The sequence below is a fragment of the Pempheris klunzingeri genome, chromosome 11 (assembly GCF_042242105.1).
Source record: "Pempheris klunzingeri isolate RE-2024b chromosome 11, fPemKlu1.hap1, whole genome shotgun sequence".
NCBI classification, from domain to species: Eukaryota; Metazoa; Chordata; class Actinopteri; order Acropomatiformes; family Pempheridae; genus Pempheris; species Pempheris klunzingeri.
Genome location: NC_092022.1, coordinates 3,271,300 through 3,289,217, shown reverse-complemented (window position 1 = coordinate 3,289,217; position 17,918 = coordinate 3,271,300). Strand labels below are relative to the sequence as shown.

General features: G+C 43.7%; 1 protein-coding gene across 2 annotated transcripts; it reads left to right on the top strand.

The window, feature by feature from the left end:
* Positions 1-1,286: 1,286 nt before the first annotated feature.
* Positions 1,287-17,566, top strand: LOC139210357 (carbohydrate sulfotransferase 11-like). 2 transcript variants are annotated; one of them, XM_070840388.1, is made up of 4 exons: positions 1,287-1,593; positions 13,412-13,497; positions 14,249-14,410; positions 14,589-17,566. In XM_070840388.1, the coding sequence occupies exons 1-4, from the start codon at positions 1,500-1,502 to the stop codon at positions 15,270-15,272; spliced, it is 1,026 nt and encodes a 341-aa protein (XP_070696489.1). In that variant the 5' UTR covers positions 1,287-1,499; the 3' UTR covers positions 15,273-17,566. The 2 variants fall into 2 exon arrangements, with proteins under 2 accessions (XP_070696489.1, XP_070696490.1); XM_070840389.1 differs by lacking the exon at positions 1,287-1,593 and adding an exon at positions 11,601-11,764.
* Positions 17,567-17,918: the final 352 nt, after the last annotated feature.

The following is a 17,918-nucleotide window of genomic DNA, read 5'->3' as shown; positions in this document are numbered from 1 at the left end:
GGTAAAGACAAAAGCATTGCTTCAATTCAAAGCTGCATTAACTTCTCTGAGACCTGGCATGTATAGGAATGTGCTCCTGCTCAGTAGGGGATTTCGATTCTGGTATGAAAAACGACTGGGGGGGAAAATGCAGTTTACAGAACTCATTTGACGTCTAGAAATGTAAGCAGAGTGGAATTTGAACATGTCCAGACACTGCCCATGTCCAGAAAGTTTAAGAATACAGTTTAGGAAAACTGTTTAGGCCTACATATGAACTGTAAGTGAACCGTTATTTTAGATAATGTGATATGCTTTTGGAAGGAAAAATCTTTAATACAGAATAGAAATGGATGCATTGTACTGTAGCCTATGACTATGAGTAGGCCTATTGTCTCGTATTGCACGATGATACACTAAGCAAGAAGAAAGTGGGTCAGTACTGCAGCCACACTAACTTTCTGACAGTGACACTACAGAAGCTTTTCCCTGCAGCGTCTACCTTTGTGCAACAAGGAAGTGAAACTGAAAATTAAACTTTGATATGTTCCACAGCTGGTAAGCCATTCAAATTGTGAGTGTGGATGTATGTTGTATGTCTGCCTATTTTCTGCCTATTTGGGTTAAATGATGATTACTTTGGAAGTTTAATGTGGCTTCATTTTATGTAGTTTTCTTTTTTTTTTTTCCTCATTACGGTGGCACTGCCAGCGTTTTTTAGCTGCCAGTAGTTGCATTAGACAGGACATGATGTACCTCTGTTGAAATCTGTGAGAGACCCTGCGATGCTGCCTTCAAGTGCTCCTCGTAATCCCTTAAAAGTAATACAGTAAGCGCATTGTGACTTTTAATCATTAGGCTAAATATTTTTTTATATTTCAATATTTATTTTTTTTATGTATTATTTTTTTTAACCACAAAGGGATGACAAATCTTGCTAAGCTACGTCATAAGGGAAAAAAAACACCCACTTTCTGAATGTAGACGTAATATTTCCGACAGCACCTGAAGGTAGCGCAGCAGCCTATATGAATCGGGGAGAGGGCGAGAGGGAGGGTGTGACGTCATGGCACGGTGCCCCGTCCATGTTTGGCGAAGAAGAAGAAGAAGAAGAAGAAGAAGGAGGAGGAGAAGAAGAAGAAGAAGAAGTTTGTGTAGCTTCGACAAACTCGTGACACCGATGGTGTGGCAGCAACTAGAGCACAAAACTGGCAAAATTGTCAATTTAAAACTCAATATTTCGCTTTTAGGCTTGTCACCAAAACCGTAAATTAATTTATTTAACGTGTCATCAGTAGAAAGTTAACGTTACTAAGAATGAACGGTTGAATTACTGTGTCCTCCAACAGCCCGGCTAACGTAACTCCTCAATGGGCTCTTTTTTATTTTTTTAATTTAGTGTCCCGTAATTCAGAAATAGGCTCCTAGTTCCGCGCATCCTCCGCCGGGTGGTCTCGTATGAACCGTGTCGAGGCAGCGACGAGGGGTCGGGGGCTCCGCCGGCAGAGCGGGGCTTCAGGATGAGGATGCCCGGGGGAGGACGCCTGTTCCTGGCGACGTGCCTCGGCTCGCTCTTCGTTCTCGTGCTCTACTTCCAGAGCATCACCAAGCCAGGTAAGACCCCGCTCATTGCTCTGCCGCCTCCGGGCAAAAGATAGCGACACCAAGCGTAGCCTGAGAATATCTTAATAACGCTTTTGTAGTTAAATGCAAGAAGCGCCACTGCGTTAGATGTGCAGTGCGGCGACCACACGGAAAGTCCGAGTCCTCAGGTCGCAGTGTGCGTGCATACATTTACTGAGCTGTACTTCTAATATCTGTGCGGTGTGTTTTAGAGAGACTTGAGGATAACTGCAGTGAAATAGGCTCATTTGCTAAGTTGATAAAGCTCTATTGCAGTATATGAATCTAACATGACTGTACATACAGACCATTTAGAAGGAGTGGGTCCTGAATGCAGCTTTAACTCTTTTTAATTGTGACTCCATGAGCTCTGGCACACCTGTGTGCGTAAATGTGCAAGTGTGTAGCAGCGACAGAATGAAATGTGAATGAAATGGAGTATGAATAAGCTCACTGTGAGCAGTGTAATGTTTTGAAAGCCCCCCTCCCTCCCCCACTTCACCCCCCACCAGAGATCTCCCCTGCATTCCTCAGCTTTAGCCCTCCTCTGCTCTTCTTACCTCTCCTCTCCCCTTCCTCTACCTTTTGTTCCCTGGGCTGAGCCCACTCTGGGCCCCCCCACACACACACACACTCCCAGCGCACTGCAGGACTCCCAGGGAGAGGAGTCAGAGCTCAGTCAGAGAGAAAGAGGTAGAGGTGATTGATTTGAGATTGCCATAAATTGCAGGAGCAAAATGGCACGTGGCCATAGAGGAAAATGTGGAGGAGCGTTTGATCAAAGTGTAGCGTTTTCCATATGTTTAGTGAAGAAGAGAGGAGGAGGAAGAGGAGGAGGAGGAGGGTGCTGAATGCAGGAAGCAGTGCCCAGTTTTTGGTGCTATTGTAGGACAACATCGATCAATGTGGGTTTTTGCTGAAATGGAAAAATAGTGAGATGCACTCTGTGCTTTGGGTGGTGTTTCGCAACTTTGGTGAGACACACGTAAAGGCAAACACTGACACGCACAGCTGCTATATGTGTCGTAAAAAAAGATAACGGTGAAGAAAAAGGAAAACATGAAAAAGCATCATGACACACATAGTTTGACGTGGACTGTCTCGAGCACACACACACACACACACCATGATGGAACAGTTCAAAACCTGAGTAATAAATCACCTTTTACAGACCAGCACACATTGACTATATGCATAGCTGTTAGAGGCAGACGCACAAACCACAAGTAGCCAAACCTACAGGCAGCACAGTTTTACATTCCCATTGACCCCCCTCCACCACCTAGGTACATATATATATATATACACACACACACACACACACACACACACACACACACACACACCCTCACTGCCTGAGCTGTTCAGGCTTGTCTGCCAGTTAGACGTGCAGGCCACATGAAAAGCCACATGAGAAACGGCTAATTCACAGGATGTCAACAAAACACAGCGCGTCCTTAATTACTGTGTATCAAGGCAGAGACAGTTTGAAAACCAACGCCGAAAAACTCCGATGTGCATTTCCTTTCCTTTTAATTTCTCACTCCTGCTCTGTTTGGGTCTGACTGGAGCACAGAGAAGTGAAACAGGAGAGAAGGAACCAGCCAGGTGTCCTGAAAAAGAATAATCTGTTGCATCTGTTTTCACCTTTTTATTGATGAAATACTTATTTTACATATTACTTATGGCAGTTCACACGTTTGAGTAAGTGCCTGGATTAAAGCGTGTGGTGATCGGCATCTTCTGACCACCCAGCCAGACCACGCCAACCAAGCGCCGCAGAGGTAGGGGTGATCGCCCCGGGAGTAGAGGAGAGTAAGCCGAGATAAAAGCTTAAACTAACCTGGTTTATACCTGTTGGCTGCTCGTAGCTAATGTCCGGTTGTTGGAAGGTCGAGTGGACGAAATGGGACTCAGGCTGCCCAAGTAGAGAATAATCAGAGACTGTTTGTGCCCACATCTCTACAGAGACCTGGCTTCACGGGCATACTAGCAGGCCCCAGTAAAAACAAGGTAAAATATATCTTTAAAGCAAGGCGACAGTGGCAATCATTCCATTTTTTTTTATACTTTAATAACTATCGGAATAGTTGAAAATCATCATCACGTCCCAGCTGACTTTTTAAGGAGAACTTTCAGATTTCAAACCAGACGTCAGCTTCATATTTACTGACGTTATCGATAATTTGATACTTAAAACTGAGTCAGGACTCAAGAATTTCCTTTTAGGTGTGAAACATTTAAACATGAAGTATATAATATTCATAGTGTCCTCATATGCCACATTTCCATGGTGCCAGTTCTTTTCTTTCTTGAGGCGCTGGAGGTTTGATGCTTACCCAACCGGCAGAATATAGAGGATGAGAAATGAGAGTTTTCCTCCCGTGCGGTCGCCTGAGTGCTGATGAAGAGGTGGGTTGGTTGAGATTAAAGGGAATGAAACTGTATCTGCCGGTAATGAGCTTAAATGTGTGGTTGGCGTTACTGTCCCAGTTTTATGGATTACAAAATCATTATATACACTCTTTACCTGGGAAGCCCTACAGTCCGGTCTACCATAACTCTTTAGGAGTATTTTACCACTGCTCCTCCGTTCCTCTTGCCTCTTTGGATCTGTTTTTTCCTTTCCTTAAACCCTCATTAACACCAAACTCTCTCTTCTCAAAAGCAGAATAAAACGTGCTGCTGCATAGACAGCAATGCAGAAACCACACAGCATAAAGAATGTCCTGCACTGCCATTTTAATTTACCTTCATGTCTCCAGTCCACTTGTCGAACAGAAGCACAACTCCCAATTAAGCCTGGTGTTGAACACCGGACAGGAAGCACAGTGCGTATTATTGTTGTGCTTTCATTGTATGCCTTCCTGCGCCAACACCCTGGGTTTGGCACTCAGGAAAGCACTATGACATCCAGCGCACCATTATGAGCTCTTTATTTAAGGCAGGTCGGATTTGTTCTACCATTAACTGTTCAGTTGGTCAGATCCAGACGTATCTCCTTGTTTTGAGCTTTAGTTGGACTTCCTCTGTGGGCGAGATAGTGTAATTTTAGTTTGGCAGTGAGATACGACACTTTTGTTAAAATTAGATCAGTGGTGTTCAAGATTAAGTCTAAACTAAGAGAAAAAAGACGCTTTTTTGACTTCTCAAATGTCACAACGTTGTTGTGCTGATGGACTGATGAGGAAGTCAATGCTTCTCTTTTTTAAAATTGGGCACAGAAACATTTTGAGACTTTGGGAGTTTCCTGTATTGGAAAAGTGATTCTCTGTTTTTGTTTGTTTTACATATCTTGTTTTCATTAAGCTTTTACAGGAGTTTTTTTTAATTTATTTATCGTTAATAAAATGCAGATATGGTACATTTCCATCTGCAGAAATGTGTTCCCATTGCTGCTTAATTTCTTTATTTCCCCTGAAAAGTCCTCGTTCCAGCCAGTGTAAAACCGTTTTTGACAGACTGAGGAAATTTCCCTGACATGTGCTATTTCCAGTCAGCCTCTCTTATTAGATACATCATAATTTGAACAAAAATAGACATAAACACCCAGTTTCTATTTCCTCTCAGACTGTCTTTTATGTGGGTGCATTGACTCAGCTGTCACTGCATGTGTGTCGTTGAGCGTGTGTGTGTGTGTGTGTGTTACTGTGCCAGGCATCTTAGCTCAGCGCTGAATGGTGGTGCCCAGTGTGTGCACTTGACAAAGGTGGAGGGAACTGAAGCGACCCTTGTGCTAAAAGTGCTCATTTGACAAGTCTGCAGTCCTGCTGTTTGACACAGGAAACCATTTCCTGTCATCGCCTCGAAAAAACCTACTGTTTACATCAAATTTGAAATTTACTGTTGTACCACTTCTTCTTTCATCAGCCCTTGCATGGTTGTACTTGTCAGTCTAGATTTAGAAGATAAGATTCTGTGCTATCACCTGACTGTGTGCATGAAAACTGAACTGACGCACGTCGTCCCAGAGCAGAACCAGGATGTGTGTCTGAGGTTTACTCTTGGCAGGGTCATCACTTCTGAACGATGAACATATTCTCTATTCATGCTGCTGTTTGCTCCACATTTACCCTCTCCAACCTTTCCACTTCATTTTCCCGGCAGTTGTACGTGGCCTCACGTACTAGAGGGTGGGAAAACTCTCCTCTGTCTTTCCCACCTATGGGAGACAGTGGTGACTCATGTATTCAGACAGACTGTAGATGGATAATTGGATATCATTTTAGTGGACGAGAGCTGGACGGTAAAATTAGATCATTTTATTGATTATGTTTTATTCCATCCTCTTTGTAAACAATACAATCTTTTGTTGTCCTGCCATTCGGTCGGGCTATTTGTTTGTTTCCCCTGTGCCATCCAGAAGGTGTCCGTCTGCCGTCGACCGCCTGCCTGAGTCCAATGTGAATGCAGCACATCACACTTTAAAGCGGTGGCTCTCCTTTACACCGAGCCACCAGTTTAGGTCTGAAGTGTTCTGTCGTCGCACGTACCGATCAAATCTGAGCTGAATTCAAACACAAACTCCCACAGATGGGTGACAGGTTTTTGAAGATTGTTTTTGCCAGGTATCACTGATGCTCGACACTCTGGTTCACAGTATCAGAATTGACGCTGCTGGTTCCTCTGACAGTGATGGATTTCAGCTGTAAAGAGAGGAAACATCAAGGCCTGCGCTCATGTGTACTGCCCACACAGAGTCAGTGCACAATACACATTGTCTCTCCCTTGTTCGCTCCCATACGCATCCGCCCGTACACTCATAGTCTGATCTGGTAATTGAGCACACCGGCGTTACTCTCTGCGCGTACGTGCACGCTGCTACTTATCATCTGACTTTGGCATCAGCGCAGCTGTTGTGAAACAAACAAAGAATGCTGTGATGCCTTCAAGGTCCTCCACAATGCCAACAGCTCTTCAGAGAGCGCTGTGCACCACATGCTACACCTGCTGGCTATTTGCTCTGACTCACTCTGCGGGATGTATCAAAAGTCTATTTGTTAACATCCTAAACATGCTCTATCTAGTAAATAATGAAGCCTTTTGGCTTTTGTGTTTTTTGAAACTACTAACATGAGAGAGTGTTTAAAAAGAGGAAGCACTAACGTATAAGTGGATTTGTATGCAAAGACGAGAGCTGGAGGCTGGAGGCTGGTGTCTTACACGGTTGAAGATGGTCAGCGTGGTTTTGTGTTGCAGGTAAGCTGTGATCTATATGTGGCTTGTGGCCGCACTTTGTAGCACCTCTGCTGCTTCAGTAGGAAGAGTAAAGAGCGTGTAAAGAGTTTGTTAGTTTGAAATCAATAAACTATGAACTAATGCGACTTTATAGAGAGAAAAGAGTGCAAATTTGAAAATGCAGTGACGCTTTTGGAACGCTGGGCCCAAACCAGTGACATGCTTGTATTAAATGTTGATATTAATACGGTTTGGTGATGTAATGGATACACACCGAGTTCAAAGAAATTTGAACTTATATATATATATATATATACTGTCGGTAATGTTTATCTATATTGCCAGAAAAATCCGAATGTACCCCAGGGAACTTTACAACAACCTCTGTCTTTAAATCCTCAGTTCAGAAAAAGGAAAAATCCAGCAACAACCACATCAAAGAAATCCAGCTGTTTCTAACCAATGGTATGGCAGCCCTCGGAGCAGACGGCATGCTTCCCCAGATAGACACAGTGAGGTTGAGTCACCTAAACACTCTCTTTCTTTTGGTATCAAAAAAAGTCATGTAAACGACATTACTCTGCTTCATAGACACATCACTCGTACAGGTTGAACATAACTGACTCAGGTTACATGCTCCCAGGCTGTAAACATTTACTCTGGATCTCTTCTAACAACAGAACAGATTTACTTTTGTATAATTTGTTTATTTAAATTGATTTCCTGTTTGCAGCTCATACAACTCTTCCCCTTCTCTGGCTCTGAATCTGCTACTAGGGAATTTAGATTTTACATTGTGACTCCCTAACATCGGCTCGTACAAAAAATAATTATGATACGATGTTTTGTACAGCTGTACTATAAAGTCTGAAAACATTATGTGCTGGGGTCACAGTGGCCGTAACATTCATGCTGTATTCATACAGCGGTGAATAATAACCCAACCTTAACCTGAGTGAACTCACAGTCTATCTCACTGTGATCCCTTTAAAGTTTAAGAAAATTAAAGAGGGCGTCAGACGCACCTCAGGTCAGCCAGAACTCTGACATCATATTTTTTCAAAGTGCAACCTGTTGACGTGAGACATCAACTGACATCTGTTACAGGAAAGCTTTTGCTGCTTATTTGAAGTGCAAGTGAACATAATGAGGGCAAGAGGAAGATTAAGAGGAACTGCCTGCCCCACAACAAAGAGTATCAGTGATCATAAAATCAGCTCGTCTTGTCGTTCTCATCGCCGCCATCTGCAACTCATAGTGAGCGGACGTGCGACACCTTTGAATCAAGCTGTGCTCAAACGCTCGTAACTCCATTGTCTCCTTATGGCGTCCGTTGCTTCATTTGTGGCAACCTATTTTCTCTTTCACTCACTTTCAGTTGTGCTGTGAAACAGCATTTTCTACACCTTGATCAAAGCAAATTACACAGTGCTTTTCTTCCAGCTCATGGAAACTTCCATTACGTGGCCTTCGGAAAGACAGGGTGTTATTACAAGCACAATTAAGTGTAATCTTACCTCTTTAAGTAAATATTTACATTATTGGTGCCACAGAATCCCCCCTGTGCTAGTTATCATGATCACAGAGGTTGTCCAAAAATATAGACTCTTACTTGCCAGCAGAGGAGGACAGAGATGTAGCTTAATAAAAAAAGATATAAGAATTGAATAACATCAACAACAAAAAGCTGTTTTGATGTATTCGGCCCACACGCACATGTAATGCATGTACTTTATAACATACTTTGTCACTATGTTTCCATCAGCTGATGAATCATAAGGTAGTGCTGTCTGTTTATAATGATCCAAACCGGTGTACAGCCTTATCGGACCCTTATTTGTCTGGGAATATAACATTATATAACAGTTTTAAGTGGGCCTGTTTGTGTGTGTTGACTGAGGCCTCTTCTGCTTCTGCCTCAACTGTCAGCGTTGTGTCAGTTCCTGAGTCTGAGAGGAAGCAGCGGTTTTCTGATACATGCGACAGAACATTTGATGCAGAAAAAGATGTGGTTTATTAGATGTGGCCTCTGAAGCTTAAGCTCTCCTGTTAAACAGAACTTTGATCCATTACAAAGTAGAAGAAAAGCATTGCTGGGTTATAACTTTGCATACACAACAAAAGATAGAACTGCTAATGGAGAAGAACCTTGAGGCTGGCTGACGTCTAATGATGCCAGCAGATATAGACACTTGTAAAATTTTAAGACAAAGGATGAGTAGAAGAATTTTATTTGGATTTAATAGTAAAGTTTAGAGAGCTACAGATCTATAAATCAAGTGGCTTGTCTGAAAAAGAAACAGAGCCAGAAGCATGATTGATATCACAATTGTAATTATCTGCAAACAAGACTCAGAGTGAACGTTTTGTGAGGCATTTGACATTCGAGCTAAAGGCTAACATCAGCATGCTAACAACATGCTGAGGGCACAATGACAATGCTAACATGTGGTGATGCTATCGTAGTTTAGCATGTTAACCATGCAGACGTATGAAAAGTAGCCTTTAACATTAAGTAATGCTTTAAATGGTGGGGAAAATAACTGGGAATGTCATTAAATCATAAACCAAAGTGAAATTTTGAATTAATGATTGTGGTAGATGAAAAGTCAGGGAAGCATCAAAGTCAGAGGGATTCATCCTCTGGGGATCATAAATGTCTGCACAACACTTCACAAGGGATGGAGCATGATATTTGAATATTTGGAACGGCATTGAATTCTAAAAAATTTAATCGTTTGAGAGTGGCACTGCTAGTCTGGCATTCTTCAGAGAGGTCTTTGAACAGTTCACAGTTCATCATTCACCTCAATGTTGACCAGTGTGGTGGAGCGATGGCCCGACAGGCCACTCATTGCTATACTTAGAGTCACGCTGATAACTGGATAAAAAAAGATCCGTGTCACATTTTTTTCCCCTTTTTGGATTTTCCAAGTGATGAACTCACTGGAGCCCCCATGCCGTCATTGCCCAGGATAAAGGCTACCAGTGGTTGGAAAGAACAGACTACATGACTTCCCTATTCTTCAGAAACCCACAGACTGCGTGTGACAGTGGTCATTCACCAGATAGGGATGTGAATACATCCTTGACATGCTCTGGTTGAGCCTACCAGCCAGGTAGTTCTTCTTCTCTGCTTTTTGGTGCAGCCCCAGGGGAAGTTTAAAAAAAAAAACCCCAATATTATTCACAAATGCTTTCAGCAGTTTTAAAACATACGCATGAAGGAAATCAAGCGGCAGCGGTCTCATTCTTCCAACATCTGCAGCTTTTGAAGCCTCTCCAGAAAAGTGCTATGCTAAGTAATTAAAAAACCTAGCCAATTAAAAAAAAAAAGCTACAGATGTTAATTAGCGAGAACAGGAGTACAAAAGCTGAGAGACTTTAAGGTGTAATGATGTGCAGTGACAGTGATAAGTTAGTCTTGTTCCAGTGGCATGTGTCAGCTCTGTGGTACGTCACTGTCGGCTTTTGATGTGTCGCTTGTGAGTCGTTCTGGCTTATGGCATTCATAAGTCATTCACGTTGCTCTGTCACATGCCACACATGTCATACACCGGTATAAAGTGATTTTTATTGACATGTGCCACCTCTCACTAATGACAGGCAGACAGACACCGTGGGTGACTTCTCTCTCTCTCTGTTTCTTAGTGTGGCACATGGACTGGTGGGATGCTGCTGCTGCTGCTGCTGCTGCTGCTGCTGCTGCACGTCACATGAAAACAGTGTCGTGGGTCACTGCTGTTCCCACGGCAGATACTAACTGTGTGACAGCAACTATATTACTGACAATAGGAATAGGTCATATTCCTATTATTTTGGTTGTTGTATGTTGTCCACCACCACCATTTTATTCCATAGTTCATTGTCAAATGTGAGAAATGGCATACAACAGTGGAACAAAATGTCAATGGCCGGAGGAACAACCTCTACTTTCCCCTTTTCCTATCTCCCCCTCCATATATCAGTATTGATGATAAGTGTTTCCTCTTCGCAGGGCAGTGTTTACACTTAAACTGAAAACCATTGATATGAGTAGCGTGTCCACGAGTGTCTCTTGACCTACTTTCCAGCTTCCTGAGGAAGCGTCCTGAGTTTGCAGAAGGCTTAGCTGCTTAGCAAGTGAGCTACAGCGGTGATGACTGAGAGCTCAGACATCTCAATCAGTATATTCAGTCCTGCCTGGAGCTGAGATTGTCTGATTTCTACGCACAATGGTCTGTTGTTTCAAAGCTCTGGGATGCAGTGTGCTGTTCCTAAACCGTCCCTCTTCCATGTCACCCTGACAGCAACGTCTTTATCATAAACCTGATATTAAATATAACCGCACCCGTGCCATGTCTCCATACGTGGCTTAAGATATGGACTGCTTACATGTTCTTGTACAGCTTTCAGCATGGTCCAGCAAGACTTGAATGCCTATCTCTATTGACCCAGAGGAAGTTGAGGATTTTGGTGGTTCATGTGAGCTCAGGCAGAGAGGAGGGACAGGGAGAGGCTGCACTGCAGTAGCCTCGCTCTCAAAACAGTTCAGCATTCATCCATCTCAGTTCGTCTTATCCTACATGTTGTATTATAGTTGCTCCGTCAACAGTACTGTAATTGCTCTTTTTGTTTTCAGCTCACTCACAGCGGCAGTCGTGATTTAGAGTTTGATTCGATCTTGAACAAGAGTTTGTGAACAATAGTGGTTTTTCTGTTTTCATGAGAGCACATTCCCAATCTGACACAGAGATTTATTACATTTAGATGCAATTTCAAAGCAGTGAAAAGTTACATTTGTTTATTGTGAACTCAGCAGAAAGAAGAGAAACAGTGGGCTACCCTGCTTAACTAAGTGATATACTTTCCATATGATGGCTCTGCATTTTTCTCATCGCTCCATAGGTCCTCTGTGAAACATACTCCTTCATGCTGACGTACATGAAGCACTTTCCCCCACCTCGCTCCACCTCGCTCCACCTCTGGCTCATTCCAGCTTCGAGTAAGATGTAAAGCAGCCCGAGGCATTGTTTAGCCACATGTGCAAAACAAATCACTTTTCTCACTCAGTTCCATCAGCTGCAGACCCGAGCACGGTCTGCCATCGGGCCTGGGTGGGACAGGAGGGGGATGGGAGTGGGGGATGGAAGGAGAAGACAGATGTGTTTATAGAGGCAGGGGAAGGGAGGGGAGGCGATAACGAGGTCTGCATCCTGGTTGATTTATTTTTTTTTCCTAAGTTCCCCAAAACCAGCAGAGCCATCATTACAAATACATGTTTGTTACGGGCGTAGTCAGTTTGTCAGAGCTGCTGTGAGCTGGCCGTGTGGTCTCACCTTGTGGGTCAGTCCGTCACCCTCTGCTGCTATTGGTCCAGCCTCCCTCTCCTCAATCAATGACGCTGACACCCAGCTGTCCACGTCGGGAGCTGATTCCATCAGCGGGGACACTTTAGAAGACGGCGGAGCTGTGCTGTAACCTGAGCACTCCACTGCTGTGTGCTTCGGTTGTGTTGCTAGTGCTGATCTGTGATTTCTGTACGCTTTTGTTATAAGCACGTGTAGAATGTATAGGGACACTCGTGTTGGTTAGGACTGGGTAAAGGTTTAGTTTTCTTTTGTTTTCTCACCACTGCACCTTCATATAGTATAGTTCATATAGTGGTGGCTGCCACAAATGTTGTTTATGATCTGTTTATTTTCTCTGAGAGCCTCTTCAGGCTCGTCAGCTGTAATGCTGAGTTATCCATGTAAATAGATTTAGTGGTTCTGCTTTTGCTTTGTTGTTGTTTTTGGCGCCACCCGCAGACCTCCACCCCCACCAACCCCGCTGATACCGTTGAGGTTTGATGGTCTTGGTTCGTGGTTTGTGTTATTCATTTGATTTGTCCACTTGTACAATAAACAGCGACTATACGCCTAACTACACCTGCGTTTTATGTTCTTCCCTTCCCTAGACACACAGGGGACGTAACAGTGTTGTTCAGCCAAGTATTGTTCTAACACACAGCTCATCGGTGATGCACATTTAGCATTGTTTGGTTGTGTAATGTTCGGAAACTGGAAGTGGGCATTTTTCCATATCTGTTTGGTTCCACAGTGTGTCCTCCAGTTACTTTGCTGTGCCCAAATAACTCATTTCCTAAAGGATGAACTGTCAAATTAAATAAGTCCAATTAAGAAAAAAGTAAAACAGGAGAGATGCAACTTATGAAAGAGTTACAGAGTGTTTTGGAGGAACACGCTGTTCCTGTGGAATCTAGATGAAACAGAGGGAGGATTTTTTTTAAAAGACGGATCACGTCATGACAAAGGCAGTGGAGGGTTGGAAAGTTGGCTCTCACTGACCTCCCCTATAACTCTGTATGGACATCTTTATAGCGTAATTTAAACCTCTGTGCAAATACATGCCACATTGTAAAAAGGTGTTTCTCATTTGTGACCTACATGTAGGCTCGTGAAAAAATAAAAGCAATGTGGTCGGACTTAAATCAGTGCTGACAAAGTCGACAAAGTCACCCGCAGTGAGAATGCATCAGACATTTCTTGACATATAACACACGACATGCAACAGATTTACTGTGCCGTTATCCGCCTCACAGCGTCACATAAACTTTGCTGCAACCGATGATTTGTCTTTCTAACTGCAGAACCTGGTGTGAAGTCTGCAGAAAAACAGGACAAACCAGCGAATAGAAGGAGAAATCCACTGCAGACCCTCTACAATGGAGACCAGGTGACAGCACTCACACACACACACACACACAGCTTGGTCAGCTTTTTAATCCTTGAGACATCACTGAAAACTTGGTACCTTTATAGCAATCTTGTGGCGTGACTAAACGGAAAGCGCCGTCAGCCGGTCGGCCAGTCCACCACTTTGGTCCAGAGTGGAAAGTCTCTGCAATTTTTGAAAGGACTGCCATGCAAATTGATCGACACATTCACGTCTCTCTCTCAGGGTGAATTGTAATAACTCTGGTGATACTGGCACCATCATCAAATTTTGACTTTGTCCAAGTCATGAGCCACCTGCCTCATCTGTACTGTGTGGCAAATGTTAGCAGGTTAATATGCAAATCAAAGATTGAACATTGTAAACAGTGTACCTGCTTATCAATTAGCATTGTCGTCATAAAGATGTTAGCATGCTGACGTTAGCGTTCAATTCAAAGTGCAGCTGTGTCTCAGTACAGCTCTAGAGAGGAGTTAGCATGGCTGTAGAGTCTTTGTGTTAACCTTCAGTTTATTAACTTAAAATACTTTTTAACCAAAATCTTCCATAGATATCATTTGTGCTCGTTGTCTATCTGCTGTCTGTCACATTTACTGAAACAGTATTTTACATTTAAGTCATAAATGTTGTAGTCTTATTTAATCAAAGTGTGTAAGTTGCTCTGGTCTTGATTTTTCTATTTCTGCTTCTTCCTCCCTAAATCATCCATTCTGGCCCTCATTTATTGGCTCTTCATCGTCCCTACAAGCAGCTGGAGCTGTTGGCTGCTCAGAGGTCCCTCCAAGGCCGCAGAGAGCTGTTGGAGCAGGCGTGTTTGAGCCACATGAGGAAGCGCCAGGTGCTTTCACCCGAAGATCTCAAACACCTCATTGTGGATGACAAACACAGTCTTATTTACTGCTACGTACCCAAGGTTGGTTAGTGTGTGTGTGTGTGTGTGTGGGGGGGGGGGGGGGGACTAGAAACAGGGGTTTGTAAAATCTTATTCAGTGGAATCATTTATAGTTCAGATGTAGAAAAATACAGCTCTCCCTTTTTCCATGCAAGAAAGTGCATTGGCTGAAAATCTTCCTCTTTTCTGTCGCCTCCAGGTCGCTTGCACCAACTGGAAGCGCGTCCTTATGGTCCTCACTAGTGACGGCCGCTACACCGACCCCCTCTCCATCCCTGCTAACGAGGCCCACGTGGCAGGAAACCTCCGCACACTCTCCGAGTTCTCAGTCCCCGAGATCAACCAGCGCCTTCGCAGCTATCTCAAGTTCATCTTCGTGCGGGATCCCTTTGAGCGCCTGGTGTCCGCCTACCGGAACAAGTTCACCCGTAGCTACAACACCGCTTTCCACAAGCGCTACGGAACCAAGATCATCCGCCAGCACCGGGCCAACCCGGAGCCCAAAGCGCTGGAGAAAGGGAACGACGTGTCCTTTCAGGAGTTTGTCCAGTACCTGGTGGACCCTCGGACGCAGCGGGAGGGACCTTTTAATGAGCACTGGGAGCGGGTGCACTCCCTCTGCCACCCCTGCCTGATCCACTATGATGTGGTGGGGAAGTACGAGACCCTGGAGCCAGACGCTCAGGCTGTGCTCAGCCTGGCTGGAGTGGAGGGAACACTTCAATTCCCAACATCTGGTAAAAGCACCAGGACCGATGGCAACATGGCAGCACGCTTCTTTAAGCACATCAGCCCTTTCTACCAGAAGAAACTGTTCAACCTGTACCGAATGGACTTCCTGCTCTTCAACTACTCCACGCCAGAGTACCTCAGGACTCGGTGAGAGGACGAACATCGGCAGACGGATCGGATGGACCAGTTGGAATGGTTTCCCTTTCACGTCCCCTTTAGACCTCTGGTCAGTGATGATTGTTTTGCACTTTTAGGTTGCCATGGATACAAGTTTTCATCCCTGCCTCGAGTGGTCCATCACGAGCACCGGCTTCTCACTTGGACCCTCTAACAAAAGTGACGGCGGCTGGTTTTCCTGCCACTGAATGGAAATTTCTACATGAAACCAAATTTCTCTCCTGAAAAGAAAAGACATCCATCATATTTGCTGTCTGGAGGTGGGTTGTTCCCAAAGTGTGTTTGAAAATGCAGGTGACACATGAACTGTCTTAACTAAGGTCCTCTCTGTCGGGGCTTTAGGTTCAGTTAGAATTCAATATTTATTGGTTATACGTCTGATTATTTCTCACCCAGAGATTACTTAATCGTCGTCCAGCTGGTGTAATATGCCTTAACACCTGCAGTGCCCACTACAGTAAAAGTTCTACCATGGCTTGTTTCTCTGAGAACTAATGAGCCATAAATTAAAGCCAGGCTTCAGAGGAGCAGGTTCTCCTCTTACATGGCGGACGGTGCCAACTGTGAAACTGAGCACAGCAGATTCCTTCAAAGCACCTACAGTAGAGTATCTCTGGATGAAATTTATTTATGTGTGTCAGTGCATTAAGTATTTATTGTTATGGAAATGTGTGTGGTCGTAAGGATTTGGGCTCATGATTTTGTGAAAATGAATTTTATACGAAAGAAGCGAGAAGTGCCTCTTTTTCAGTGAGTGAATTTTGTGAGGTTTTTTTTAGCATGGAAAGTTACTCGCTGTCTTGGTTTTGCACATACAAAAAAATCTTCTGCGCAATACAACAAAATCATCACATCCGACTCGTCCCACAGAGCGCGTCACAGCACTCGCTGACGCTATCCAACAACTTGCAGTCCCTCCTTAATTCCAGTAAAAGCTTGTTGCCATCCGTCCTCTATCGCTGTCTGTATTTAGCTCTGGGCAGGTAGGCTGAACAAACAACCACATAGCTGTGGTCGGGGCAGGGTCCAGCCCAGCACCAGCCCTGGTCAGAGCTCCCCTTGTTAGGGTGCATGCTGGGACGTGAGGGGTTAATCCACCCGCAGTCATCTCCACTGCAGGGCCTTGTTCAGCAAACGTGACGGAATTTACGGCAAATAACGCGGAGGTTAATGTAGGAAAATGTTTATTAATGGGCTGCACTGTAAAAATATCAGTTCTAAGAAAAGTATTCAGACGGTTTGAAATGTTTAAAGGGTTTAGAAGCTTAGGCTGTTGGCATCGTGGGTAATGTCGGTGCCAGGTTTTGGCAAGGAAGAAGAATACGTGACATTAAAAAAAGACTTCCTTTATCACAACACCAATCTAACCCGGATGAGCTGGAGACATTTAATGCTGGGATTCATCCCGCCCGTCCGGACATAGCTGATTATCCCTGAGAACAGGAATCCATCACAACACAAGTACAACATTCCCATTAGAAATGAGCACATGTCAACAAAAGTTGGCACTGAACTAGCTGGAAACTTTAATTTCATGTCTTTATCTTCCACATTTCTCTTGTAAAATAATTAGCCTTGGTGAAGACTGTTATCAGACCGGCTGACTCTGGAAACTTTGCTGTTTTTTTTTAATGCTTAGTCATGCTTTGAAAAGTGCAATATCTGTGTGAGCTTCTCCATTCTGTTAAAAGCTGCATCTTTATTAGTGACAGCCTGTTTTATTCAAGCCTTACATGTGTGCCATTAGTGCTTCTGCCACATTTTATTTTTCTCTTTGGCTGTGACAGCAGCTGTGGATTACAGGGTTTTTCTTTTAAGGCGTCCCTGTGTAGCAACGTGCGATTTAAGCCATAATTTGCAAGAAGACGTGACTCACCAAAACCCAATCACAGCCTTCATGTTTTCTCTTCCTGCTGGCTCGATGACATGCTGCACAAAATATATGTTTTACCTTCTGATTTTTTTATTTTTTATTTTTCCTGGAAAATACTGAATACAAACAACAAGCAGCTTGTTCTTTCAAAGGGATAAAACAGACTGTAAAGCGACGCTGCTGTGTACGAGCACGGCTAGTCAGACGTCTCTCCGTGGACGTGTCTTTGTGAAATAGTGAACAGAGCACAATCTGAAAGGATCTCTCATGCACCAGTTCTACCTGTGCCACAAAACTGTGAATGTGATGACTTGATAACTGAAGTGCACTCGCTGATGTGATGATCAACTGGCTGTAAGTTTCAACAAATACAATCCCTTAACAGCAGCACAGTGTGTGAATGTGTGTGCGGTGTTTTTTTTTTTGTTCGTTTATTTGGTTTCTCATCACAAAGATAAAGGAAATATTCCGCTGAGTTAGGTGGTCTTGTTTTCCTCCTCTTTCCATGGGTGGCTGCAGTGCTGGATGACCAGCTCATCCATGGGAAGAAAACCTGTTCTAGAGTCACGTAGCTGAAAGTATGATTTAAAAATCCAATATTTTGTATTAATCTTTAGACATGCTAATTGTGATAAAGAAAATAATTTCACTTTGATTCAGAATGTTTTTAAAGCAACTTTGCGTCACATAGTCAGGTGATTATCAAATCTGTGAAATGATTTACGTGTTAATGGAAGTAAAAAACAG

Excerpts from the sequence above, each read along its gene's own strand:
- LOC139210357 (XM_070840388.1), top strand. The coding sequence starts at position 1,500 with ATGAGGATGCCCGGGGGAGGACGCCTGTTCCTGGCGACGTGCCTCGGC. Across the intron at positions 13,498-14,248 it reads CCCTCTACAATGGAGACCAG|CTGGAGCTGTTGGCTGCTCA; the intron begins GTGACAGCACTC and ends CCCTACAAGCAG. Across the intron at positions 14,411-14,588 it reads TTTACTGCTACGTACCCAAG|GTCGCTTGCACCAACTGGAA; the intron begins GTTGGTTAGTGT and ends TGTCGCCTCCAG.